The 26,818-nt window shown below is 55.4% G+C and overlaps 3 protein-coding genes across 7 annotated transcripts; 1 reads left to right on the forward strand and 2 right to left on the reverse strand.

Moving 5' to 3' along the window:
- The first annotated feature begins 7,256 nt into the window (after nt 1-7,256).
- On the forward strand, nt 7,257-19,864 carry PGAP3 (post-GPI attachment to proteins phospholipase 3). 5 transcript variants are annotated; one of them, XM_004764645.3, is made up of 8 exons: nt 7,260-7,512; nt 8,741-8,838; nt 9,829-9,981; nt 17,823-17,885; nt 18,514-18,575; nt 18,846-19,034; nt 19,344-19,548; nt 19,719-19,864. In XM_004764645.3, the coding sequence occupies exons 1-8, from the start codon at nt 7,332-7,334 to the stop codon at nt 19,731-19,733; spliced, it is 966 nt and encodes a 321-aa protein (XP_004764702.1). In that variant the 5' UTR covers nt 7,260-7,331; the 3' UTR covers nt 19,734-19,864. The 5 variants fall into 5 exon arrangements, with proteins under 5 accessions (XP_012918107.1, XP_012918108.1, XP_004764702.1 ...); XM_013062652.2 differs by having other exon boundaries at nt 18,880-19,034; XM_004764646.3 differs by having other exon boundaries at nt 7,262-7,512; nt 18,898-19,034.
- Nucleotides 19,865-21,884: 2,020 nt separating this feature from the next.
- On the reverse strand, nt 21,885-23,994 carry PNMT (phenylethanolamine N-methyltransferase). The gene is made up of 3 exons (XM_004764647.3): nt 23,274-23,994; nt 22,506-22,713; nt 21,885-22,417 (listed from the first exon to the last, which is right to left on the reverse strand). The coding sequence occupies exons 1-3, from the start codon at nt 23,473-23,475 to the stop codon at nt 21,976-21,978; spliced, it is 852 nt and encodes a 283-aa protein (XP_004764704.2). The 5' UTR covers nt 23,476-23,994; the 3' UTR covers nt 21,885-21,975.
- A 1,293-nt stretch (nt 23,995-25,287) lies between these two features.
- On the reverse strand, nt 25,288-26,548 carry LOC101671461 (titin-cap). Its single transcript, XM_004764654.3, has 2 exons — nt 26,389-26,548; nt 25,288-26,146 (listed from the first exon to the last, which is right to left on the reverse strand). Exons 1-2 carry the CDS (start codon nt 26,496-26,498, stop codon nt 25,753-25,755), a joined length of 504 nt encoding a protein of 167 aa, XP_004764711.1. The 5' UTR covers nt 26,499-26,548; the 3' UTR covers nt 25,288-25,752.
- Nucleotides 26,549-26,818: the final 270 nt, after the last annotated feature.

Below are 26,818 nucleotides of genomic sequence, written 5' to 3' on the forward strand. Positions count from 1 at the left end.
ATCAATACAAGTCTTTTTTTTTTTTTTTTTTTTTTTTTTTGTAAGAAATAGAATGGAATAGAAATGATTGTGCTCATCACATGTTAGTGTGGGTAAGTTTGTGTATATCCTGGGTGATGATACTCAACAGATTTATTCCTTGGATAGTAGTCACAAATGTTTGAGAAATATTGCTGGGGTGGGGGAACACCATGGCAGTCCTTCAGGATGGGCATCAACACCCCTATTTTCTTTGTCCTTAGAGTTGGAGTTAATTAGTGTGAGGGTGGGGTCAAGGAAAAGATGCTCATGTGAGTTAATCAATTTCCCCAGGAGCATCTGTCTCAGGGCTAATGAGGGAAAAGGGGAACAGCTAGCCCAAACCAGTCCATCACCCTCAGCCATCACAAACCCAAACCCAGGGTCCTGGTCAAGGTGTCTCTCAGCCCTGAGGGAGAAGAGACCCTGGACCTAGCTCCAAGAGTCACTTGCTGATCATGCTCACACTCGAGTGTCACTCTTCATGGGGTAGTGTTAGGGTCAGTGTTAGAGATGTCCCTTCTCCGCCAGGTCCTACACTCCCCTGCTCTAGTTAGGAAGGTCTGTCCAGCCAGGAAAGCTGCTATGGAACGTCCTTTACTGGACCCGTCCTCCAGGCCCCCAGCTGTCCTGGGAGTCACACTCCTCTCAGCACGCTGAGTCCTGGGATGTCAAATGAGGCGCATGGTATCTTTCCCCATTTTGCATGAAAGGAGCCTTGAAATTGCAAGGGAACTAAGGGAAACTGAACCAGAAGGCTTTACCTTCATGCGTTCTGCTCCAGTCCCGAATCGAGAGTACCATGAACCACCCCTCCCCCAACACCCCCTCCTCCCACAGCGGAGCTTGAGAAGGACTCTCCAAGGTATCCTGGTAACTACCAGTCCTTCCTCTACAAAGATCCTATGTCCTCCTGCCTAACCCCCACCCAGGCAACAAGCACACCCTCTCCGCATCCCAGATCCCAGGAACCCCCCACCCCCACCACCCCGGACTGGAGACAATGCTCAGTCCCAGTGGGTTGCCCAGAGAAGGCGGGGCCAGCAGGAGCGGGGCGGCCGGCGTGGGGATGGGGGAGGAGCGGGGTCAGAACTCACGCCCGGGGAGGAGGCTCGAGAGGGGCCAGTCTTCCAAAGAGAATGAGCCCATTCAGAGCCGGGAAGGAAGGGGAAAACCTTGTCTGGTGTTTGACAAGAGGAGAGGAAGGGGGGCAGGGGTGGGCGCTGCTGATTCGTTTCTCCCCTCCACTGCCTCTCCAGCAGGGCCTGGCTGGAGAGCCAAGGAAAGAGGATGTCTGAGGGACAGTGGTTGAGGGGGCCTCAGCGGGGAGGGAGGAGGAGCCTGAGAGTTTGCCAGAAGGGTCCGGTGAGGGGCCTGTGGAGAGGGAGGCAGGAGGAGAGGGGCAACTGCAGGGGAGAGGAGAGCCAAGGAGGGGCAGAGGGCAGATGCCTGAGATCCCCCTGAGGAGGTACCTGGGCCTGTGGGTGGTGGAGGTGTAGGGCCAGACCAGTGGTACTGAAGAGGCAGGACGGGGCTCTGGCTTAAGGAGATGACCTCTGAGGGTCAACAGGCTGGAGTCTGAAACCAGTAGCCTGTGAAATGCCAGTCAATCATTGACCAGCCTCTCAGACTGGGGGACACAGGAGACCGTGTGTGTGTGTGTGTGTGTGTGTGTGTGTGAGAGTGTGTGTGTGTGTCCTTCCTTCTGCCTACCTCACCAGCCAACCTGGGGTCAGAGGACTGAAAACAAACACATAAAGGGAGGAGACGGTCCACAGTCCGAGGTCCGGGCCACAGACTGGGGCCTACTCCACAGGGCCTTGAGTCTGGGGCAGGAGTTGCTGGGGAAGCATCTGTGTGAATTAGTTATATGGAAGGAGTCCCCCAAGAGTAGGCACAAAGCCTCCCTGGAGCCATAGGAGAGTGGAATTTGGAAGCTTCTGACCAGAAAATCCGCCTTTCTAGGAGCGCCTGGGTGGCTCAGGTGGTTAATCGTCTGCCTTCTGCTCAGGTCATGATCTCGGGGTCCTGGGAACCAGGCCCGCATCAGGCTCCCTGCTTGGTGGAGAACCTGTTTCTCCCTCTCCCTCTGCTGCTCCCCCTGCTTGTGCGTTCTTTCCTTTTGTCAAATAAATAAGTAAAATTTGAAAAACAAAGAAGGAGAGAAAGAAAAAGAAAGAAAATCTGCCCTTTTAAAGGTGGCCTTTTAAGGACACTTGCTACCCAGCCACCAGGAGGCTGCTCCCTGGGCCAGGGTTAGCTTAGTCCCTGGGTAGCAAAGAGCAGAGCCCAAGCCAACATACCAGACATGCTGACCCCAGGCCTGCTGATCACCCCCCTTAGCCCTTCTCACCCCATCTCAGGAATGCAGGCCCAAGGCCTAGGGAGTTTTGTCTTTCTCGCTCCCTCTCTAGGCTGCATTGCCAAGACAAAAGGCATTCCCAGCCTTACCTGGCTTTAACGCATGAAGTACACAGAGCTTCCCTCCTGGCCCGTACATGCAAGACTGTCGTGATCTGTGTTCCTGTGGCCTGTGCTGAGTGATTGGGCTGGCCATTTAACACGCACCCTCAGTTTATCTAGGGATCTCTCCTCAGACAGTAGCTGGGTTCTGTGACCTTGAACAAGGCTTCATTTTGCTGACTGAAATATGAGAGAACTGAATAGTTCCTGGTCGCTGTTTTAGACTTAAGTGTGGGAGCAGCGACTCCTTCAAACCCAGGCTTATCCCTTGAAAGCCCCACTGAGCCATCCCTCTGCCAGAGTCCAGATTCTCTGTTTCACAAACACTGAGTTTTCCTGCTCTACTCAGCCCCCTCAGGACTCCAGACTCCCCTGGCTTGCTGCTGAAGATGCAGACTCCTGGGATGTGAATGAGGACACTCTTGCCTCTGGCTTTTAATCTGGGGAAGAGAAGGCTGGGAAGTTTCCAGAAGCATAAAACTGTGGCAATCACAAAGTCCTGATTTGGAGAGACAATTCCAGTTTCAGATTATTTCATTCACGGGACCCACGTTAATGATTCTTCTTCTGGCCTTTTACATCTGGTCGTTCTCAGATCTACCACTTCCTCTTCTGATACTTGTGCTTTTCCTCCAGCCCATCCAAGGATTGGCATCTTTGCCATCCAGCCCATCCAAGCCTCTATCAGGTCTTCTCTGGGTGAAAGCACTACCCTCTGATCTCCTACGTGTTGCTCTTGCCTTCTTTCAATCCTACATCCCTTCTTTTCCTAAAACAGCCAAAGTACATGTTTTGTTGTTATTGTTGTTTTTAAGGATTTTATTTATTTATTTGAGAGACAGACAGACAGACGAAGAACACAGAGGCAGAGAGAGAAGGAGAAGCAGACTCCCCACTGAGCAGACTGAGCAGGGACACACACCCCCCATGTAAGGCTCAATCCCAGGACCCTGAGATCATGACCTGAGCCGAAGGCCGACACTTAACCAGGTGCCCCAAAGTAAATGTTTGAAACATAAGTTTATTTGTTTGAGTGCTAAAATAGCTCACAATGACTTCCCAATGCCTAAACTCTTTTTTTTTTCAAGATTTTATTTATTTGACAGACAAATATCACAAGTAGGCAGAGAGGCAGGCACAGAGAGAGGGGGAAGCAGGCTCCCTGCTGAGCAGAGAGCCGGATGTGGGGCTCATGACCTGAGCTGAAGGCAGAGGTTTAACCCACTGAGCCCTAAACTCTTACCTGTGACCCGAGACCTGACAGAATCTAGTCTCTGGCTGTCACTTCAAGCTCATAGCCTTCCAAACACACAAGCTTCTTTTCTGTTTTCCAAAGATGCCAGATTTGTTCCTGCCTTAGGGCCTTTGCAAGGACTGTTCCTTCAGCCTAGAACAATCTGCCCCTAGGTGTTCACAGGACTGGTTCCTTTTGGTCACAGAGGTTTCAGCTCAAATGTCACCTTCTCCAAAAGGCCTCCTCAGACCACCCAATCCAAAGTAGCCTTCTCCTCCCTCCCCATTCCCTTACCCCCCCTCCCTATTTACATTATCCAATTATATAACTCCACAGGTGTGACTACCTGAAATTGTTCTTTTTACATTTCCTGTTCCTTTTTATTTTTTTAAGATTTTATTTATTTATTTGACAGAAAGAGAGACAGCGAGAGAGGGAACACACCAGGGGGAGTGGGGGAGGAGAAGCAGGCTCCCTGCTGAGCAGGGAGCTGAATTCCGGGCTTAATCCCAGGCCCCCCGAAATCAGGAGCTAAGTCTCTAAGGCAGACTAAGCTACCCAGGCGCCCCTTCCCTTCCTTTTTAATGTTTGATGTAATATGTAATATAGGATGAAGCCTCTGAAATCAGAAATTTAAAGGTTTTAAAAGAACCCTATCTCTACTCCAGAGTTCTCTCAAAGGGAGAATCTGCTTTCAAAGGATTTTATCCTCTTTTATGCTAAATTTCTTCATTTTGGGGGGTAAGATCTTAATTATTTATTTAACAGAGAGAGATCACAAGTAGGCAGATAGGCAGGCAGAGAGAGAGGGGGAAGCAGGCTCCGGCTGAGCAGAGTGTCCAATGTGGGACTCCATCCCAGGACCCTGAGATCATGATCTGAGCTGAAGGCAGAGGCTTAACCCACGGAACCACCCAGGCACCCAATTTCTTCATTTTTAAGAAAGATTTTATTTTGGGGGGTGCCTGTGTGGCTCAGTCAGTTAAGCCTCTGCCTTCTGCTCAGGTCCTGATCCCACAGGCCTGGGATTGAGCCCCACCGTCTTGCTCCCTGCTCAGTGGGGAGTCTGCTTCTCCCTCTGCCACTCCCCTTGTTTGCTTGCTCTCTCTCCTATCTCTCTCTCTCTCTGAAATAAACAAATAAAATCTTTTTAAAAAATTATTTTTGAGTAATCTCTATACCCAAAATGGAGCTCAAACTTACAAACCAGAGATCAAGCCTGTAACTTCTGATCTCAGAGTTGTGAGTTCAAGACCAATGTTGGGTGTAGAGATTACTTAAGAATAAAATCTTAGAGGCACCTGGGTGACTCAGTTGGTTAAGTGGCTGCCTTCGGTTCATGTCATGATCCCAGGGTCCTGGGATCCAGCCCCGCATCTGGCTCCCTGCTCAGCAGGGAACCTGCTTCTCCCTCTCCAGCCTCCCTGTGCTTGTGTTCCCTCTCTCCCTATCTCTCTTTGTCAAATAGATAAATAATATAATATTTAAAAAATAATAAAATAAGATCTTTAATAGAGAGAGAGAGAGAGTCGTGAACTCTACTGAGTCTGTTTCTCCCCTCTGCCTCCCCCGCTTCCCTGGCTTTGAGCTCATGCTCTCTCTCTCTCTCAAATTAATCAATTAATTAATTAAATCTTTTTTTTTAAAGATTTTATTTATTTGACAGACAGAGATCACAAGTAGGCAGAGAGGCAGGCAGAAAGAGAGAGGAAGGGAAAGCAGGCTACCTGCTGAGCAGAGAGCCCGACACGGGGCTCGATCCCAGGACCCTGCCTTTTTTTAAAAAATGAGGATGCTCATTTAAAAATGAGGATGCTCATTAAAAATTTGATCCCAGAGGTGCCTGGAAGGCTCAGTGGGTTAAAGTCTCTGCCTTCAGCTCAGGTCATGATCCCAGAGTCCTGGGATCGAGCCCCGCATGGGGCTCCCTGCTCAGCAGAAAGCCTGCTTCTCCCTCTCGCTCTCCCCACTTGTGCTCTCTCTACCTCTCTGTCAAATAAATAAATAAATATAAATCTTTTAAAAAATGTAAACCCAGCATTATAGTAAGGACAAAATGAAATAATGTAGTAGAAAAGGACTGATCTATCAGATGCAAAGTAGTATTAGCACTAGATTGCTTCTGGTCAGCTCCTGGAGGGCTGAGTGGTTGTTTTGTTCCTTTCAGCTTCCCAATCATTATCAATTGGGTGTTCAACTCCAGGGGATACTATTCAAGTTATACTTAACTTGAAAAGGAACCATTCACAAAAAATACAGTGTGGATGGTGCACCCCTGAGCGCTATTCACAGAAAATACAATATGAATGGGGCCTCCTGGAGTTGAGTCTTGCCTAGCATGGTGCTAGAGCTAAGTACTCAGGAAATGTTTGCTAAATGAGTAAGTAAATGGAATACAATTTTACTTCTGGTTCATTCCACTTCTCAATATAAAAAGGAAAAGTTGACCTGGTTGGAGAGTGAGAGAGGAGGAAAGGCTGTCATTAATCTACACACACTAATTTGGCATCTAGCTACAAGGCTTCAGTGCTTCAATGACATGGGTATGTCTGTGTGTCCTGGTGGCGATGTCGGGAGGAAGAAATGGATATTAGAGCAAGTATCCTAACCCCAAAGTCCTCTTCTTGATTTTTTTTTTTTTTAATATTACATCTCAGTGTGGTCTGTATCACGTTGGTGATTTGAGAGCCCTGGGTTTAGCACCCAGATTCTTACATTGAATTAACATAGTTTATTCGTTTAAAAAAAAAGGGAAGAAGAAAAAGAAAGAAAAGAAATGAGTTCTCAGCGCCTACCAGAGCCAAATTCTGTCCTAGAGCTGGAAGTAGAGTGGTAAACAAGACAGCAGAGGTCCCCACCCCCCTGGGGGAAAACATACCACTTGTATCTTATATCACCCTGCAGGCGTTACCACTCTCAGAAATGGTGTTTAAATTGAGACTAGAAGAAGAAGTAGGTGTGAGAGTATGAATGATAGAGACGAAGCAAAACCAGGAGGGTTGACAAACATGGCCCCTTGGGTCTAGCGGAGGGGTCAGATCATGCAGGACTTGTGGAATTATGATTTTTATCCAGAGGTAATTAGGAGCTAGTAAAGCATTTAAGAAGAAAAGTTTCACGGTCAAATTTGAATTTGTTAACGGAACGCGGAGTCGATGGGGTCAAAAGGAGGGGGCAGGGAGACTCGTGAAGGGGCCCCTGCGACTGTCTCGGCGACAGATGATGAGGTCTTTAAACCAGGGTGGTGCCGACGGAGAGACATGGACAGTTCCAGGTCCATTAGGAAGCGAAATTCGACGGGGCTGGTGACGGAAAAATAACCATGCCTCATAAAAGAAAGCATAGAGAAGAAAAAGGGCGCATGTTGATAAAAGACCAGTTTATTTTGCTCCTTAACCCACCTGGCGTCCCCCTTCTCTTAGCCCTGTCGCCTCGATATATAGAGATGACAGTAAGACGAGGGGCGGGGCAGGCGCCCACAGAAATCCGGGCACTTTTATATTTAAGGCGGGTGGACGTCACCCGAGAGCAGAATACAGAACACAAGGCACTTCCGGTTACTCCGGAAGTGAAGACTTCTTAAGCTCCTCCGCCGGCGGAGGGCCAGGTTGAAGGGATGGCCGGGCGGACGGCGCGGCTGGTGCTGCTAGCTGGAGCAGCCGCGCTGGCAAGCGGCTCCCAGGGCGACCGCGAGCCGGTGTACCGCGACTGCGTGCACCGATGCGAAGAGCGGAACTGCTCGGGGGGCGCACTGAGGCACTTCCGTTCCCGCCAGCCAATCTACATGAGTTTAGCAGGTAAGCCCCACCCCGCGGAAAGCCCCGCCCCTCAGCCTTGGTTCCGCCCCCTTGCTCCCCTAAACCACCTCTGAACCTTCGTTTACCCCTTCTCCGTTATGAGTGTGAATGGAGCCCCAGGTTGATCAGAGCAGCATCAGCCAGTCTTAGTTACTTTTTTATTTATTCAATTAGGTATTTATTTAATATTCCTGGGAATTGGCCCGAGAATGACACTGAAATTGGACCCAGTGCCCTGGCATTCGGGGTCATAGTCTTCACGGGAACATTAGCCTTCTCCAGCCCAAGGGAGAGGAAGATTTGAGTCCTAAAAGACCCCTAAGTCAAGCAATAGCGGCATATGGAGGAGGAAGGAATCATTCTGGCTTTGAGACTGTAGGGGCAGTGATCATCCTTGGAACTTTCTTCGAGGGAAGGGCTTCAGGATGGATACATTAAATTTGGACCTGTGGCCATTGTGGTCAGCTGGTGTGTGACAGGAGTCACAGTAGGTCCGGTCATTTTCACAACCCTTGAAGGTGATTACCCTTCACCCAATTTTACAATGGGGAGACTTGGAGAGGTTAAGTGCCCTGCCCTAAGTCACGCAGGCCGAAAGTGGTAAAGCGGAGTTTCCAGTTCTGGCCTGTCTAACTACAAGTTTGTGCTCTTTACTCTGCCTTTGCATTCCAGAGGGAACAGAGAGAATGGAGGCCCTGGGCAGATGTGAGCATCTCCGGTAGCTTGGTTTACTCAGGGAGCAGGGTTCAGGGTGCCTGAAAAGAAGTATGGAAAACAAAGTTGGATAAGCAGTTTGGGGCCTCAGAAGTCAGAGGGAAGAACTTGGGCTTCCTTCATTTTCATGTGAGCGGGGTAAGATGGCAAGAGTTCCTCCCTGGCGAGTGAGACCAAAGCCTGAGTTCAGCAATAACAAATATAGCCCACCTATCTATTGATGAGTCTGTCAGATTCCAAAGTTCCCATCTTGGTGGAAGGAGAAGAGAAGAAACATCTCTGCTCGCAGCAGACCCCCATCCTCAAAAACACACCCACATACACACACCTTTCCTTTATGTGTGTAGCCCACCGTCTCTCATACAACCAAGTGGGAAGCTAGAATTTTGAGATTTCATCTGGTTCTCTCCAACCTACAGGCCCTCTTAGCCTGGATTTGAGTTTGGGTCCCATTTGACCTCTCTCTGTACCTCCCATGATGGGGAGTTCACCGGGTCCCATTTCTGTGTTTCAGGCTGGACCTGTCAGGACGACTGTAAGTATGAGTGTATGTGGGTCACTGTTGGCCTCTACCTCAAGGAAGGTCACAAAGTGCCTCAGTTCCATGGCAAGGTGAGTTGGAGGGTCGGGGTAGGTATATGGTATATGGTAACAGTGCTGTAGGAGAAAGATACCCTTGAGTCAGGCAGTCTGAGCTGTGGGGTGATATGGGTTGGTGTTTAGGGTCAGTGCTTATTCTCAGAATCTCTGGTTTTCATATTATCGGATGGAACCAGTGAGTCTTGGCTCTGGATTTGGACTTAGAAGGTCTGGGAAGCTGTGTGACCTCAGAGAGTGATGGTGGACTTCTTAGGGTGGCTGAATGTCCATCTTGCTACAAGAACGAATTTCCTGACCCCACCGCCCAGCATGCTTTCTTTTGCTTCTTCAGTAGTATTCTGGGTTAAAATTGTAATACCCCCCTCAGATTGCTAATGCTTTTTCTTTTCTTCTTCTTTTTTTTTAAATTTAAACTCAGCCAACGTAGAATACATTTTTAGTTTCAGAGGTAGAGGTCAGTGATTCATCAGTCACATATAACGCCCGGTGCTCATCATGTCACGTGCCCTCCTTACTGCCCATCACTCTTTTTCCCCATCTTCTCACCCCCTCCCCTGCTAGTGCTTTGTCACCCAATAATAACCTTGTTCTAGACTGTTGAAGTTGACAAGAATAATTCTCCCCAGTTAGTCAGAATAAGCTAAGGCTCAGAGGCCTGTGGTCAGTGGTAGAAGATGGACAGATTAGGACCTCAGGTTTCTGGATGGTGAGTCTATGCTCATTCCCCCAGGCCATACTGAGCCACCTGCACTGGCCCGCCTGGTCTTCCCAGAGACCAGGCTTACCAGTGCTGTGAATCCTGGCCCCACAGAGGGAGGACCTCAGCTGGGGCCTGGAGGAAAGCACAATGACCCAAACAGGGACTGGACCTGAGGCTTTGGCCAAGGTCCAGAGCTAAGGAACCAGCTGAAGACCTGTTGATGTGGCATGTCAAGGAAAAGCAGGTCGGGCTGGCTAGGGGTTGCTTGCCCCTCAGGCCCCCTCCATGTGTTCCCTTTTCAGTGGCCCTTCTCCCGGTTCCTGTTCTTCCAAGAGCCAGCTTCTGCCATGGCCTCTTTCCTCAATGGTTTGGCCAGCCTGATGATGCTGTACCGCTACTACACCTCGGTGCCAGCCTCCTCCCCCATGTATCCCACCTGCGTGGCCTTCGCCTGGGTAGGTAACTTGCCGGGACTCCTGCCCTACACCCTCATCTAGGAAGGAGGAACTCTTCGATCCCCATTCTCACCCAACAGGGCTTGCCTTCCCCTGCCTTCCTCGGTGCTTTCCAGGTCAAAAACTGCAGCTGTGGGTGCTTAGGTCTAGGGAGAGAAAACAGGGAGGTCCTGGATCAGACCTTACCTTTCTAGCAGAGTCTTAGGCCAGGCTGTTTGTCGGGGAGGGAAGGAGGAAGAGAGAGAGGGAGGGAGGAGAGAATTTTGTCCTGAGGGCAGAAGCCACTAAGAGACCTAGTAGGGCAGTTTACAAGCACAGAAGGGACAGGCGTGGTAGGGAGCATGCTTGTAGGGACCACTCTGGATGAGTCCAAGCAACCCTCAGTCCCAGCCCAGGCCTGGAGGTATGGCAGCCACAGGACTCCACGCAGAGCTCAGCCTGGTCTTAGACCCTCCTGGAGAAACTGAAATATGTCCCATGTGAGTTTCCAGAGTAGTCTTGGAGCTTCACAGTGCAACTGGGCAGAGGAGCCAGCATCAAGGGCGGGAATCATGTGAGAAGCACGGACTAGGGTACAGCTCTGCACCATGACGACCTTGGGGAGGGTGTGAGAGTAAGAGGCTGCCCTCAGAACCTCCACTGTAAGCTTCTGTGCTCAATCACCTGCCTGCCACCAAAGCAGCCATTCATTTGTGTATCAAGCACCTCCCATGTGCCCAGCACTTGGCTGAGGGCTGGAGATCCAAAAGTGTATAAAAACAGGGGGCATCTGGCTGGCTCAGTCGGAGAGCGTGCAACTCTTGATCTCAGGGTCCTGAATTCAAGTCCCAAGTTGGGTGTAGAGCTTACTTAGAAAGACAAAGCAAGAAAAGCAAAAACAGGTTCCTGCCCTCCAGCCATAACCACACAAGCACACAACTGAAGGTAAAAGTGTAAGTCTGGAAAAGTGTGGTGGAGGATATGTGTGCTATAAAGGCGTGTGAGGGGGCACTGGACCAGACCAGTGCGGGGCAGTCAGGGAGGGCTTCCCGGAGGACGTGGCTTTGGAAGGAAGATCAGGATGATGAATGACTGTTAGCTAGGTGAATTCAGGGATAGTAGGAGGAGTCATCTACACAGAAGACGCAGAATGTGCACACACAGAAGAGAGAGAGATCCTGAAAGGCGGGGAGGCCTGCCATGCTGGAAACCAGAGAGTGGGTGCGAGACAGGTGGCGGGTGGGCAGGGAAGGGGGCCAGCCCGTGGAGAGCCTGGGGGCACATTAACACTTTTAATCTTGACTCTCTCGAAGCCTCAGGAGCCCTGAGGGTTGAAGGGGAGAGATTTCAGGAGTAGATTTGCTTGGAAAGCTCATTTTCTGGCTATTGTGGTAGCAAATAGATTAGAGGGGTAGGAGTGGCTGCAGGGCCTAGTAAGTTTTAGCATCGGGCACAGTAGCCCCAGACTGGGGTGGGGCATGGGTCTTGGGAAGGGAGATATTAAAGAGAACTAGTTTGAGCTATGTTTTGAGGTGGTTAACATTTTTTTAAAGATTTTATTTACTTGTGAGAGAGAGAGAGAGTGTGCACCCATCGCGTGCATGACTTAGGGACAGGGGTAGATGCTGAAGGAGCCTCCCTGCTGAGCATGACCTGGGCTGAAGGCAGACGCTTCAAGGACTGAGCCACCCAGGTGCCCCAACATTTTTTAAAAATTTCTTTCTGGGGCAACCGGGTGGCTTGGTTGTTAAGAGTCTGCCTTCAGCTCAGGTCATGATGCCGGGCTCCTGGGATGGAGCCCCACATTGCATCCATCTCCGCCTGCTCAGCAGGGAGCCTGCTTCTCCCCCTGCCTCTCCACCCTTCCCCCCCCCACCCTTGTGTTCCGTCTCTCACTGTCTCTGTCAAGTAAAGAAATAAAATCTTTTTTAAAAAATTATTTACCAAACACATACATAGCTCTTACTGTATGTCAAGTACCATTCTAAGCATTTTATAAATATTAATCTCATTAACCCCATCATAAGCTTGGGAATAGGTGGTACTATTACCCTGAGTTTACCGCTGGAAAACCAAGAACTGAAAAAGTAACCTGCCCCAGGAGCCGGGCTTTGAACCCAGGCTGAGTTTGCACTCGTGTCATCTAGGCCAGGCCGATGCGCCACTGGCAGGAGGGAGGAGAAGAGGTCTAGGATGGAGCCCCAAGGGCCCCCAAAACATGAAGTTCAGACAAAGCAGCATGAGCCAGCAACAGAGACAGGAGTGGCTGGAGGGGTAGGTGGGGAAACTAGGATAGCCCTGGGACAGGAGCAGGTAGGAGCAGGCAGGCGGTTCTCTGGAATTCTGCTGGACAGTCAAGAGACCTGAAGGACACCCCTGCATCTGGCCACCGCAAGGTCTCTGAGGACCTTGGGAAAACTGGTCATACTAGGGTACTGAGAAGTCCAGGCTGCGCCTCAGACTTAGGAGACGGGGATTGGAAGGAGGGTAGCGGGGAGGCTGTTAAGTTTCTGGGAAATGTCGACCCTCCCTAATATTTTCTATTTAACAAATATCCATAATAACTGTTATGAATTACATAATAGACATTGTCCTAAGTACTTTATGTATATTTTCTCATTCAATCCTCATGTTACCACTGGGTGCTCTGAGCAAGGGTCAGAGCGGGAAAACCTGGTCCAAAGTCAACAGCTCACAAGTTAGTGACTGGGGGAGACAGGCTGGCATCTAGGACTGGTTCCAGGACCGTAAGAGGGCTTAGCTCCTCTTCTGGGTTCTTTCTGTATACCAATAAATGTCTGTTGAGCATTTGCTATGGATAGAGACCGGGGTTAGCAGTGGTGAGAACTGAGGCTCCTGCCCCAAAAAGCTGAGCCCTGGGGGGGAGGTAGGTGCAGGTGTGGCTGGCCCCGGAGGGCAGAATGTGGGCAGAGACCTGACAGCAGTAAGGTCAGGAGGGAGACTACGTCCTTTAAGTGGAAAAGTCCGTCAGAGAAGCCCAGAAAGGGGGCAGGCTCCATTGGGGACTCGCAGGCCTGATCAGGCTTAGACACATACACATGAAGGGAGAGGAGCTTGGATTTCTGCATCTCGGGGTGGAGGCACGGCAAGAGCAGAGGGGCGGAAAGTGGGGGCAGTGGGACAGCCACAGGCAGCCTTGAAAAGATCAGCGGGGCACAGTGTGGCTGGATGGAGAGGAGAGGAGGGAGAGGTAAGGTGGCACAGAGAGGCCCCGAGTGCTGGGGGGCAGGGATGCTTGTGTAGGCCGGGGCCTGGCATCCTCTTACCCTGTCTTGGCCATGGGTGGCCTGGAACCACCACTTCCTGTTTAGGCCGCTCTCAGAGGAGGGAGCTTGGTCCTGGCCAAGAAAGCAGGAAGGGCAGAGAAATTGAGGAGGGTACACCTGTCTCCTTTCCCTGGGTCACTGCTGTCTGGGCCCACAGCCTGCACCACCCCCCCTACCCCCACCCCTACTAAAGAACGCTGGACAGCCCTGCCTGACCTCTCTGAACAAAGCTGAGCGCCACCTTGGATAGACCCATGGGTCTTGGGGGGAACTCAGAGGGTCCCAGCCTTTGCCAGAGGTCACATCACAACTCTCGTCTTGATCTCCCTGATTCTTGGATCTTTGATCTCGCTGGTATCTGCCACTCAGCTTCCTTCTCGGGGAGGGTCAGGCCTGCTGGTATCCCACAGTCCAGTCTACTGAGAACACTTAGGACAGAGCAGGGGATGTTAGGTTGAGAGAGGGCAGATACCTGGGGATTGTGCCTGAGGACATCTTCAGGATATGGGGTTCTGGAACATGGAACCCCCACATGCTGACACTAGGTCCTCGAGGGAACGGGTCTCGGTGCCCACACTCCCTTTGATTTTACGCTTGATCTTTACACTTGATCTTTAGTCCCATGTGCTTGTGTTTACGGGAGGGAGGGATCCTGAGCTGAATGGAGGGTGTGGTGGTGGACTTTGTTTAGGGCTGGGTCTTCTGGAGCGAGTGAGGCTCCTGATTGCTCTTGGGGTAGGATCAGAAGGCCTTTTTCAGGTTAAGTCTTGGGAGAGTTGTCTCTGTCTTTTACCCCTGGGAAATGAGGAGCTGCTCCCCAAACAGGGCTGGCGAAGCTTTGGCACAAGGGAGTAATCTCTGCCTTGACATCTGGTCCTGGCTTGGGCTGGACATCAGCCAGGCTTTGGGAGAGCTTGCCAGAGCTCTTTGACTTCTGGAAACTGGGGGTGCCTGCTCTCTGCAAAGCCAGGAGGCCAAACCAGTTCCCCACCTTTCGTCTAGTAAGGAAAGGTCCTCAGAAGTAGAGGGGAGGGAGAGAATGAGGGGCCAGGAGAGCCCAGACTATCCCTGCAGGTTGATGGATGGAGGTGGGGACTGACTGTGTTCTGCCTCTGCTGCAGAAACCAAGAGAAGAGACAGGTTGAGCCTGCAGCAGAATGATGGTTAGACTTCGGGAAGGACTTCCCACTGGTCAAACAGAAGCCAGTGCAACAGACAAAGGCAGGAAATCAAGGAATCCTTTTTGATGGTGGGAAAAGCGATCTTCCCCCCCCATCTCATCCGCCTCTTCCCCTCTTCCCTCTAAAGAGGGAGGTGGGAAAGGGCTGCCCTGCCTGAGGCAGGGGGCGAGACACTGTGGCCTGTTGGGGGGGGGGGAGGCCAGGATGGCAGCAGGCGTCATATTTAACATTCTGCCTCCCCCACTTCTGAGACACCAAGCTATTTAAAGAGCCACATGTCCCCACCGTCACGGTGTCAGTGACAAGCCCCGAGCACTGGGGCTTAGCACTGGGGTCAAATTCCTGACAGATCTGGCTCATTTGGCATCCAACCAGTTTCACGGCTGTGATATATTTGTCTCAATTTTCTTATTTTCCGACAGACTGAAACAGCCTCCTGCTCTCTCTCCCGGAGCCTTCCCTTTCCCCCTCCATTCCCACCCTTGTTGGCACCCTGCCCCTGGCCTCCCCCTTTCCTCAGTGTTTACACAGAGCTCCCGGTGCCTGCTGGGCAGCCCAGCGCCTTCCCGGCCTGGCTGGTTGGCCAGTTACCATCGCCCCCCCACCCCGCCACTTCTACCCGAGCCACACACTTGTGTCTCTTGGAGCCTCTCCCTTCCTTCCATGTCTGTCTGTCCTTTTCACTTGAGTCTTGGTTACAAACTTTGCATGAAAAGAAATAGTATCTCTTCCGTGCATGGTGGGGGATACTGACATTTAGGGACCCACTGTGTGCCAGTGGCCACAGCAGCACCCGTTGAACAAGTGGCTTCTCTCTGCCAGGCATTCTGCAGACAGCACCTTCAGGACCCTCTTGTGCACTGGGTATCCTTATTAAGCCGCTCTGGTAGATGAGACAGCTGAAACTCAAGAGATTTTATTGGTTCAAGATCACAGAGCTATTTAGGGACTGAGGCAGAACTTGAACTCAGGGCCCATCTTATTATGGAGGCTGTGGACATTCTGCCCCCAGCATGAACAGTTTTGGGGGAGGGGTCACCACGGGGAGACCACCTCTTTTCTTCACCTGGACCTCTCTGGCCTTTGGGGAGAGCGGAAGGCAGACTTGGCCTCTTTGGCCTCAAGTCTGTGGAGAGATGTGAGGGTCCTATTCTGTTCAACAAATTGGGAAGAAACGCCCCATCATGTTTGCCCTGTCCTGGGCTGTACACTGCACTTGTATCGCTCATTAAATCCTTGTGAACACTGTGATCATTCCCATTTTACAGATGAGAAAACAGAGGCCCAGCAAGGTTAAATAACTTGCCCAAGGACACATGGGAAATGCAGAGCTAGGATTTGAACCCTGGCAGCCTAACCCTGGGGGCTGCATTCTTTTTTTTTTTTTTTTAAGATTTTATTTATTTATTTGACAGAGAGAGATCACAAGTAGGCAGAGAGGCAGGCAGAGGGGGAGGGGGAAGCAGGCCCGGACTCCAACCCAGGACCCTAGGATTGTGACCTGAGCTGAAGGCAGAGGCTTAAACCCACTGAGCCACCCAGGCACCCCAGGGGGTTGCATTCTTAATGACACTTCTCTCCCAAGTCTGAGGAGAAGGTCAGAAGAGGAGTCCCTCATAATGGGACAGGGTCCCCGGGAGAGAGGACTTTTCAGGGGTGCAGAGTCCAGGCTTCAGGTGGGGGTCTGTAAGTGGAAGGCCCCCCGGAGAGGCAGTTGAACAGGGCACCCTGCGACTCTCACTCTGTTGGTGGAGCTAAGCCCTGGACCCATGCTGTCCCCCAGCCCAAGAACCATCACTTAGCTCAGTCCTCTTGTCACCTCTCCCTTTCTGCTGTGGGGAGAGGGAGGCCTGGGTGGTTGCCAGCCCCTGCCACTTTCCCCTTCACCTTCCTCTCCTACTGGCTGCAAGGCCACTGTCCTCCCCGAGGGCGTCCCTATTTCTGGCCTGCCCTGGGTCCCTGCCTCCAGCCCCAAGTCTCCTCCTCTCCCCACGCTGACCCTGAGCTTCACAGACCTTTTGGGAGCAGTGTCTGAGAAGCCACTCCATGCTGTCCCTGCCTCCAGGCCATGCCTCTTATACCATCTCTGGGGAAGGGTCATGGGGACTGGATGGCCATCTTCAAAAGAGCACGCAGCCTGGCATGGAATAGTCCCCTGATGTCGGGGCTGGAGAGGGAGGAAGGGTCACTGAGGTTAGGCCCTGATGAGTCACAGGAGGAAGCTCAGGCCGAGGGCAGGGCCTTTGTCCAGGTCATGGGGAGCAGAAGCTGAGAGAGAGAATCAGCGTAGGACCCAGGCCAGACAGGCTTGCATGGGGCTACCTGAGCCTCCAGAGACTTCTACTACTGACTGCCTTTGCAGAGAGCCTGGCCTGCCGCCACCCCTTTGCTTTTCCTGTGCTCTCATAAACCCCTTTGGGCCTGCAGTAAGGGACCCATCCTGCCGCCTGGCCTTCCTGCTGCAGGACTGGGCGGAGAGGCATCCTCCCTACCAGTTTTCCTGCTGTCCTGGACCCAAATGAGCAGCTCCTGGCCTTCACCCATCTCAGGCAGGCTTGTTCCCCGCCTCAAGGGCACCCCTCCCTATCTCCAGTGCATCCCAGGCCAGACCTCTGGCTGCGTTCCCTTTGACGGGCTGTGCCTGGTTTTCTAGTGTAGGAGTCTCCCCACCCACCCCCAAGCCCACCCTTTTCTCCATGATCTGGGCATCCACCATGGGTACAGCCCCAGCTCCCACAAGATCTAGGATTCATTTGCAAGAGGTTTTGTGCTGTCTCCTTGCAGTTAATTGCCAGGGGAAAGGCCCCAGACGTGCTCCTGGGCCCGTGCCCACCACAGCCCCTCCAGCCTTCCGCTCCTCCCAGAGCTTGGGAGTAGCAGACACTGGTCTGACGGGTTGGGCCGGCCCACCCAGGAGGAAGCTGGGCTCCCCAGGCCAGCCTCCTCCGTAGAGACTTGGCCCCAGCGGGATCAGCTCGATCTCCCTGCCTTGCTTGCTTTGCTCCGGACACGCCCCAAGCTGGCTCGAGCCCCTCCACCCCACCCACTTCATTCCCGCCCCCAGAGGCTGAGGTCACCAGCTCCCCTGGCCCGGGCGGGGCTGTCCTCACCTGCCGGTTGGGGGAGGAGGCGAGGCCCCCCCGGGGGCTGTTGTCTTAGTGATTGAGTAAGCAGGGAACTTGGCTCTGCCAGAACTGGTTCCTAGGCCAGGCCGGAACCTGTGGAGGCCCCAGCCCCCTTAGCCTGGGGGTCAGGGTTGCAGCTTGGTTGAGGGGGGCGGCCCGCTTTGGAGGCAGAGGGAAGCATATTTCTGTGCTCCAGAGTGAGACCCGTGTGGGTGCCCTAGGGCTTCTCCCCAGCTCCGGACACCGTGCTTACCAGCCCCTCCTTGCAGGTCTCCCTCAATGCTTGGTTCTGGTCCACAGTATTCCACACCAAGGACACCGACCTCACAGAGGTGAGCGCCCCTCCTGCTCCCCCTCATGTGTGGGGCAGTCCCAGAGGACCCCAGAAGGGGTTGAGGTCTCTTTAGGTTTCCTAGGGACTCCGATCACAGAGCCCTTGCTCCGCCCCAGGCCCTTTTAACCTCTTCACACACCTGAGCCTCCCTTGACCCTTGGGAGGCAGGTGTGAGCACTGGCTCTTAACTGATGAGGCAGCTGAACCTTGGAAAGGCCCAATCGCCTGCCCAAGGTCCCCCAGCCAATGAGGGAGCCACCAGGACCTGGGCCCACAGCTGTGGGACTCACCTGCGCTCTGCTTTCTGTGGCGTCCTGGAGCCCTGGCAGGCACCTCCCCAATGCCCCCAAAGCCTTGCTGCTGTGGACATTTTAACAAGGTCTATAATGTGACTACAGGGATATGACCATTAAATTCAGGAGTGAAACAGCGACAGACAGAGGGTGCTCGAGACATTGACACCGCCCCCCAGCACCCCCGCCCACCACATAGGCCTAGGACTTCCAGACAGTGCCTCTGCCGCCCCACCTGGCCCCCTACGCCCCATCGGTGCTGGGTCCTCTCAGAGCCCTGCCCACCTCCCTCTCCCTTATGCTGGCCCCTCATCCAGCTCTCCCTGTCCTCAGAAAATGGATTACTTCTGTGCCTCCACCGTCATCCTACACTCCATCTATCTGTGCTGTGTCAGGTGAGCCCATCCTGGCCCCAGTAGGGGCAAAATCAGGCACTGGGGGTAGAACCGGGTGGCCTCACCCATCCCTAGGGGTGTTTCCCCCCGGGGCCTTGCAGCCCAGCACGCACACCCCCCCCACACACACACACCCCCTCCGGGCTGCTCAGGATGGGGACTCTGGAGTAGAGCAAGTGGTCCTGACTCTGTCCAAGGAGCAGTTACACTTGGTCCCAGGCCCCTGGAGGAGGAGGGCAGTGGCTTCCCCATACTGACGCCAGGGTGAAGGGCTCTGGGCACGGGCCACCCTCCACCTGAGCAGCTCTGGATCGCGGGGCAGGACCGTGGGGCTGCAGCACCCAGCCGTGGTCAGCGCCTTCCGGGCCCTCTTGCTGCTGATGCTGACGGCGCATGTCTCCTACCTGAGCCTCGTCCGTTTCGACTATGGCTACAACCTGGCGGCCAATGTGGCTATTGGTGAGGCAGGAGGAGGGACTGAGGCCCCGAGGGGTTGTGGGGAAAGGGGGGGCACCTGGACCACGTGTAAAACTGCTGGCCTGGGGTGCCGGTAGGGATTTGGTGGTGTTCCTAGAGAAGGTTCTAGAGAGGCTCTTAGGGTGGGGGAGGGGGAAAGAACTTGGGGTGGGAGGGGGAGGCTGGGAGGAGAGTCGGAAGATGGCCCTGGGGTCAAAGAGCATGAGGACAGGGGAGGCTTCGTGGGGGGCGGGGCAGAGGGAGGTGCAGGCAGTGAGCCTCTCCCCACCCCCACCCCCCACCCGTTCGCAGGCCTGGTGAACGTGGTGTGGTGGCTGGCCTGGTGCCTGCGGAACCAGCATCGGCTGCCTCACGTCCGCAAGTGCATGGCGGTGGTCCTGCTGCTACAGGGCCTGTCCCTGCTCGAGCTGCTCGACTTCCCGCCTTTCTTCTGGGTCCTGGATGCCCACGCCATCTGGCACATCAGCACCATCCCTGTCCATGTCCTCTTCTTCAGGTGGGTGCTATTCGCCGCCCAGTGGGCTCCTTGTTTGCGTCCATCCTCACTGGCTTCTTGGAGGACACTAAGGCCTCTGTGCACGGTTCACCCCCTGCTGGCTTGCCCATGCTCTCCCCACGGGGTGCTTTCAAAGCTGGACCTCAGCGGGCTCCTCCCTCTGCCCACAGCTTTCTGAAAGATGACAGCCTGTATCTGCTGAAGGAATCGGAGGCCAAGTTCAAGCTGGACTGAAGGCCCTGGGAGTGGGTCTGCCCTGCCGGGGATCCTGCCCTCTCCCTGCTGGCTCCCCTTCTCCCCAGAATCCTTGAGACGATTTTTGTCTTTTAGCATCTTGAATTTGGACATGAAGGGTATGGGCCCAGAATCATGTAACTGCCCATCACCTCGCTTGCCCCAACATGGCCCTCACAGATCTCAGGTTCTGTTCAGGCTTGGCCTGTCAGCATCTGGGGTTGGAGCATGGGCAGCGCCTCTGGTTCCTGGAGAACTGGAATGGAACTGTGTTCTTAGCTCCGCTGAGAGGGGAGCTGCCTCTGCTTCCCCATCAGCCTCTTTTTCACATCCCTCAACGCCTGGGTGCTTCCCACACCTGTCTGTCTCACTGGGAGACAGGCCTTTGGGAACACAGCGGGGGTTCCCCCCTTCTCTTACCCCTGCCCTCCTTCAGGGCACCACTAGGTGGCAATAGACTCTTGCTCTTTGGCTGCCCAAGTTTCCTGGCAGGTCTCCTCCCCATGGGATCTTGAGGGACCAAGCTGCTGAGATAGGCGAGTGGTCTCATCCCGACTGTTGCCTCAGCCAGACCCCCAGAAGACCTCACTGCATTCCGCCTTTGGGGCCACAACCCCAGAGAGCTCAGGACAGGTGCCTGTCTGGCTTTTTGGCTGGTCTCCTGGTCAGAAGCCTGCACATGAGTGTGTAAGGGAGTGTGAGCTAGACTGAGTGCATGCATAGGTGACAGTGTGGCGGGCACAGGCCTGAGTGTGTGGGCTGCTGGGTGGGACAGTGGGTGTGAGCACGTGTGGAGAGTGGGGAAGGCTGTGAGTGGTTTGAAAGTGTGTGTTGCAGGACACGTGGGTGAGTGTGGGACAGGGCAGTTTGCAGAGACTGGGTGTGAGGTGAGTGTGAGTGCCATGAGTGTGCCACGTCGGGGTGGGGGGAGGTTGGAGGAAAACAGGTGCTCTGGTCACCACCACCAACTGTCTACTGCGTACAACTCTGCACGGAGCCCCAGGCCAGGCCAAGAGCCCGGATGTCCTCAGGGGCTGGCTTGGTGGGGTTCAGCTGTCCAGACTGTATTTGTGTCTTCCTGTCTGTTGCCCCCACTTTACAGTCACCGTCCAGATCTCAGAGGACCCGCACACAACTCAAATCACCCTCCAGAACCAGCCTCTCTGGAGGCCTCTCCAGCCTTCCTGTCCGTCTCCTCTCCTAGGCTTGGTTGGCCTCCCCCTCTCCCCATGCCCTCCCTGCTAAGCCTCTCTGTCACAGCCTGGACCTTGGGGGGCAATCTGAGGGAGGAGCGGCGAAGGCCTGTGGCTGGGTCTGGTTTCTGGCCTTCCCAGAGGCAGGCAGGGGCCATGCTGTATCTGTACCCCAGTAAAGGTGACCCCTGCTAGCTGCCAGCAGCCCGAGTACATTCTTGCTCCACAAGGATACCATGTGGAGCTCCAGAAACTTTCCATCCAAAGGCAGTCTCTGTGATTGGAGCAGGGAATCTGGATTCTTGTTCTTTCCCAGCCCCCTTGTCCCTCCCTGGGGTGTAGAGGTGCTGTGCTAGGCAGACTTGGGTGGCCTGTGTTTCTTTTGATATTGAGAACTATTTTAAGATAGGAGGGTAGCAAGGGACATTCTTAATAAACCAATTCTCAGCCTCACCTACCCTTGTTTAGCTCCTTTGTGTGAGTAGTGTGGGCGGGAGGGAAGGAGCACACAGCTGGCTGGAGGCAGTAGGCATGTGGGGTCTCTACCTAGGCACGTGGGGGTGGGGATGGGGGAGGAGATGCAGAGCTGGGGGGAGTGCTCTGGGGGAGGGAACTGGTGCCTGGGTTGTCACTCCCTCCCCCTGTACTCTCTCCTTCCCTTCTGGTCTAAACTAGGCTCTGCTGCTGTTTGCTACTTAACCTTTCTTAGCTTCACCTGCAAACAAGACAACAGGACCTGCTGAGTGTGAGGCCCGAGTGTGCCTGGCACACAGCAGATGCTGAACGAGCTCCCTCTGGCCTTGGCTTTCCTTAGTTTGGGAAGAATGAGTGGTAAAGAAACCTACTGTCATGGAAGCTTCTGGAAAAAAAAGGCTAGGGTTGGTGGCTTCCACAGCCCCCCAAGCCCAGAGAGAGCCACAGACAAAGCTCATGCTCAGCTGGAGGAACTTCTTTATTTTGTGCCACCTCACATCACAGGGGATCTGGGTGCACTGGGCCATCACATTGCCACCTTCTTCTGGGCCCAGGCGAAGAAGATGCCCTTGACATCGTCAACCCCTGTCTGAAGGCAGGCAGGCATGACGTAGGTGCGCAAGTCCCGCACCTCATAGCCGCTGCGGACCAAGGCCTCCGTGACCTCCTCCTTTCCCACGGGCACCACGGCCAGCCTGGCCTCCCCAGCCAGGTACCATGACTCCTCCAGGGCCCCGATGAGGAGGAGGTGCCCCCCAGGCCTCAGCAGGGTGGTGATGTGGTCCAGGGCCCTCTGGAAGCTGGCAAGGTCCGGGCTCACGGCCTCCAGGCAAAAGGTAGAGACCAGGGCATCGGCAGGCAGGGGCGCCGGGCTCCCAGCACCCAGCGGCTGGGGCTGGTGCACATCGATATGCAAGACCCGCTTCACCCTGGCTCGCAGCTGGAGCTCCTTCTCCTGCCAGGACTCCCTGTGCCGGGGCAGGACCAGGGCTCAGGGCCACCCCATGCTCAGTCCTCAGTTGCCCCCCACCCGTGCCGCACGGGCAGCCCCCTTACCCCTTGCCCTCAATGAGGCAGACGTGCCGACTATAGGTGCTCCAGTCGAAGGCTCCTGGCTCCTCCCGCAGCCAGAGCCGCAGCTCCTGGCGGTTCACCTCCAGAAAATCTGTCAGGGTGATGTCCTCAAAGTGGGCGCAGGCGCTGAGCAGCTGGTATATGGTGGGGCCCGAACCAATGTCGATGAGGCTGTGTCCTGACACCTCACCTGGAGTGGGGGGCAGCGGAGGGGGGTCCTGTGCCAGCCCTGTCCAGGCTCCCCCGCCTCAGTCCCTCCCTCCCTCACCAGCTTCTCCCAGTTGTTCTCCCTTCCTCCAGAAGTGGGCCTCTCTCTGGAAAAAGCATTAGCTAACCTGGGTCTGAGTCCTGGCCCTGACGCCGACTGGCCGACCTTGGGAAAGGGACTGAACCCCTCTGAGATTCCGTTCCACATCTGTATGACCGTCTCTACCTGTGAGGCTTAGGTGGGGAAGTCCTGAGGTCCCTGGCAGTTCTGCCAGGGGCCTCTCTTCCCTCTCCCATCTCCGCCTCCCTCTCTGTCTCCGGAGGTCTCTGGGGTCTCTTTCCTGCATCTGCTATTTCACCTCCCAATGCCCTCTCCGAGGGTCTCTCCTCTGCGCCCTAAGAGATACTGCTTCTTTTCCTCTTCTATTTTCGCCTCTTAACTACCTATCGCTGTTTCTTGGTTCCCATAGGGCTCGCGCACGTATCCCCGTTTAGCTCCCCGATGCCTTCTTGTCCTCCAGGCCTCAGTTTCCCTGCGCTCACCCGTGGCGAAGGTCTGCGCCAAGCATCGCAGCTTCCAAGGCCCCACGCCATCCGGGCGGCTCAGGTCCCCCCGAGGGGGCGCGTAGTTGTTGCGGAGGTAGGCGTGGGGCTCGAAGCGCTGGTAGGCCGAGGCGACAGCCGCCGGGCCCGGGTCCGAGTCCGGGGCCATGCCCGCAGCGGGCTTCGGGTCTGCCTTGCTCATGCCGCCGCCGTCGTCCGCGCTGTCCTCTCTCGCCTCGCTGCCCCTTTATCTGCTGAGCGACTCCCCGCCCGACCCTCCGCTGCGGGGGTGGCGGCCGCGCCAGGAGCAGCCAGGGGCTCCGCGCTGCATCTCCCCCACCCCATCCATCTCCCTTAGTGTCCGAGCAGCAGACACTCGGGGCGCGTGGGGGCGGCCCGGGCCTGCCTGCCACACACCCCACCCCCAGCCCCCGGCCCCGCAGCTGCTCCCGCCGCCCCCCTTTGCCTCACCGGACCTGGTCCAAGCCAGCTCCGTGCCCCCAGGACCCTTAGATCCCTGTCTCCCCCACCCCCACCCCGGACCGCAGCTCCTCCAGTCGCTCTCCGCTGGCTCCCCAGCCATTCATTCACCCGCTTCCCCCACCACCCCACCCCTTCTCTCTGGCCAGGGTTCGAATCAGCCCCCGCCCCGGGCTCTCCTTCCTCGGGGACATCCCGTCCAACATTCACACCTTTGCCTGGTTAGGTCACCTCAGCTGCACCCCCCCCCCCCCCGTCGCCCCTCCTCCAGCCCTTTTCCGTCCTTTCCTACCAACCCCTGTCCTCCAGGGCCCTCCACCCCCACCCCCACCCCGGAAAGGACAGTCCGTTCTGGCCTCTGTCGCGGTCGCCCGGGGGCCCCAGAGCGGAGCTCTAGCCCCGCCCGGCCGATGGCACCCGCGATAGGGGATGTGAGCGAAGCTAATGCACTTAACCAGCGGAACAGCAGGGCCTCCCCGCGGCCCCTGCAGGCTTGGAGCCACTTATCTGGGGGCTTCCTAGAGCAGAAGGCTCGGGTCGTTCTGGCCACCGCGTTGTCCGGGTAGTGTGACGGTGGGGAGGGCAAAGGGTGCAGGCGTTCTCCCCGTGTCCCCGGGCCCCAGAGGGCGCAGGCTGGGCTTTCTGCACCAAGGGACTTAGGGTTACATCAGTCTGGGGTCTCTGACCCCTCTTCTCCCCAGCCCACACTGCATTCCCCTCTTGGGGAGGGGGCCAGCCCAGGTCTGCAGGTCCTGCTTGGCACTACAGGTCAAGATGCCAGGGTCTTCCCTCCTATTCCCCCAGATGGGAGGTGGATTCCATGGGGCCGTCTCCGTGGTCTTCCTGGAGTTGGAACGCTCCAGGCCAGTCCACTGTTGCTCTGCCCGGCTGAGGCTACCAGCCCCTGTCCAGATGGGCCCCTAGCCTCTTCTATGCCCTCACCTGTGTGCCTTCCCTGGCACCCCACCTTGTCCCAAGGGGAACGTGTCTCCTTGTTGAGCCAGCTGATCAGATTGGGACAGGAGGCACAGCAGCTGTGGGGGTCACAGACAATAACCTGAGCCTCTACTCGCCACAACCCACCCTGGGCTCCCTGGGCAGGGAGGGTAGAGTGCCTGACCCCCGCCAAGGATTGATTCTATCTGGGTTCAGGTCTGAGACGTAGGTCAGCCTTGGGGTCATTGACCCCATTCACACCCTTAGGTACAGCCAAGGACAGTCCTGGTGCCAGCCCCCTCCATCTACTCCATGAAATCATTTAAGCAGGCCCTGGATGCCAGCTGGCCTGCTGGGCACTGCCCAGTGCCAGGGAACTGAACACAGAGGCCAGGCACTGACAGCAGACCCATGCTGGACAGACACCCTGTTTACAGCTCTGTCCCGTCTCCCCCACCCCCACCCAGCATGGAGTGTACCCACTAGCTCTGCCATATTTAGCTCAGTTGCAAGGCTTATTCCCAGAAGTGAGCATGGGGGGGGGTAGTGGACACCAATGGGCTGGCCCCCACAAGGAAAGAGACTGGAACAAGAAAAGTCTGGAACATAACTGAGCATTTATTGCAGCGCTAACAGAGGATGCTGGGGGCTCCACTCTGCCTCTGCCTTCCTCACATCCCTCTCACTCCAGTCTCCTCCAAGCCTCCTTCCTAGAGCATTCCAGATCCCCTTTTCCTCATCCTTCTCTGAAGCTGGAGCCTGGACCAGGGTCACTCCCCTCAGGGACCTCTGTCCTCACCAGCATCTTTTGTCCTTTTTCCTGGGGCTGGGGATGTTTGGCTGTGCCAGCCCCCAGCTCTCCAGCCTTTGTGCCCACTGTCTTTGCTCCCCTCCCTTTGGGAACTCAGGGACCCAGGCATCCTGGCCTCTGGCTCCCTCCTCCCCTAGCCCCCAACTCTGGGCAAACTACAAAGCGTCCATGGCCAGCAGCTCCCCTCCATGGTACTAGCCAGGAAGGGCCCAGCCCACGGCAGGCACATTAGAGCCCGAGTCACCATCTGTCTCAGCCTCTCTGTGCTTCCTGGGACATGGAGCGGGACAGGGAGCAACGCAGGGCGCCGGGCTTGCTGACAGGCACCACAGGGGGCAGCTGCTTGGTGATCTCGGCCACGTCCTGGCGCTCCACACACTGGCCACCCAGGGCTGTCTCCAGTGCCAGCAGCTCCCGCAGCTGGGTGGGGGTGTCCTCGCGCTCCTCCTTGGCGGCACCCATCTTGGCGGGGGTGAAGATGGGCAGTGGCAGCACGCGCTGGTAGGGCAGCAGATACTCCTGCAGCCCGTGGCCTAGGAGGCCCATCCGCATCACCAACCAGGGAGAGCGCTGCACCAGTGCCCGGCACTGGCCCTGCCGGTGGTAGGTCTCATGCCGCTCGGTGTCCTCCTCATGCAGAGAGCAACTGGGGAGGAGAGGGCACGGTGGTACCGAGCTCCTGAGATGTGCTACCCTCCAGTCCTGAGCGGGGCAGAAGGCTCCCTGGGGCTTGCCGGTCCTGGGGTGCAGAGTGACTCCACTCTCCCTACTGGGACCTCTCCTAGGCCCCACTCCCCAGAAACTTCTGCAGGGCTTTGTGCTCTGATCCCCTGGGGCTCAGGAGGGGTGTTCTTGGGGAGAGGGGATTCCCAGCTGCGTGGCACTCACCCCTCCTCAGGCCGCGTAGACAGCGTCAGGTCCTTCCATTCAGCCCAGAAGGCTTCTCGCCGCTCACGGTCCTCCTCGGACACCTGGCAGATCAGCTCTGCAGTGGCCATGATCAGTGCTCACTGGCTCTCAGCTCTGCTCCTCCCAGGCCCTTTAAATAGCCCCCTCCTCCACCTCCTCCAGGGGCTATTTTCAGCCCCTCTGGCGTCAGATGCTATAAGCAGAGCCAAGGCTCACCGATGGGGGACTCTCGGCCCAGGGTGGGGGTGGGGGTCCCTGGGCTCCAGCCGCCGCCTGGGGTCAGCAGTCAGCTTCTCAAGAGATCAAGATGCTCCACTGGGGGCAGAGGTCCTCAGAGTGACACCTCCAGGTGTGTGACACTCCTTTGACACCATCTGAGACCAGGCACATGCCCAGCCTCGTGCCACCT

Source organism: Mustela putorius, unplaced genomic scaffold (assembly GCF_011764305.1).
Source record: "Mustela putorius furo isolate JIRA1106 unplaced genomic scaffold, ASM1176430v1.1 tig00003962_pilon_pilon_pilon, whole genome shotgun sequence".
In the NCBI taxonomy this organism is placed as follows: domain Eukaryota; kingdom Metazoa; phylum Chordata; class Mammalia; order Carnivora; family Mustelidae; genus Mustela; species Mustela putorius.

Bases quoted from the DNA above. Each gene is read 5' to 3' on its own strand.
- PNMT (XM_004764647.3), bottom strand. From the start codon at position 23,475: ATGAGCAAGGCAGACCCGAAGCCCGCTGCGGGCATGGCCCCGGACTCG. The intron at 22,714-23,273 runs GTGAGCGCAGGG...CCCCCACTCCAG, and splicing joins GGCGCAGACCTTCGCCACGG to GTGAGGTGTCAGGACACAGC. The intron at 22,418-22,505 runs GTAAGGGGGCTG...GCCCCGGCACAG, and splicing joins TGCCTCATTGAGGGCAAGGG to GGAGTCCTGGCAGGAGAAGG.
- PGAP3 (XM_013062652.2), top strand. From the start codon at position 7,332: ATGGCCGGGCGGACGGCGCGGCTGGTGCTGCTAGCTGGAGCAGCCGCG. The intron at 9,982-17,822 runs GTAGGTAACTTG...CCCTCCTTGCAG, and splicing joins CCTGCGTGGCCTTCGCCTGG to GTCTCCCTCAATGCTTGGTT. The intron at 19,549-19,718 runs GTGGGTGCTATT...CTCTGCCCACAG, and splicing joins GTCCATGTCCTCTTCTTCAG to CTTTCTGAAAGATGACAGCC.
- LOC101671461 (XM_004764654.3), bottom strand. From the start codon at position 26,498: ATGGCCACTGCAGAGCTGATCTGCCAGGTGTCCGAGGAGGACCGTGAG. The intron at 26,147-26,388 runs GTGAGTGCCACG...TCTCCTCCCCAG, and splicing joins TCTACGCGGCCTGAGGAGGG to TTGCTCTCTGCATGAGGAGG.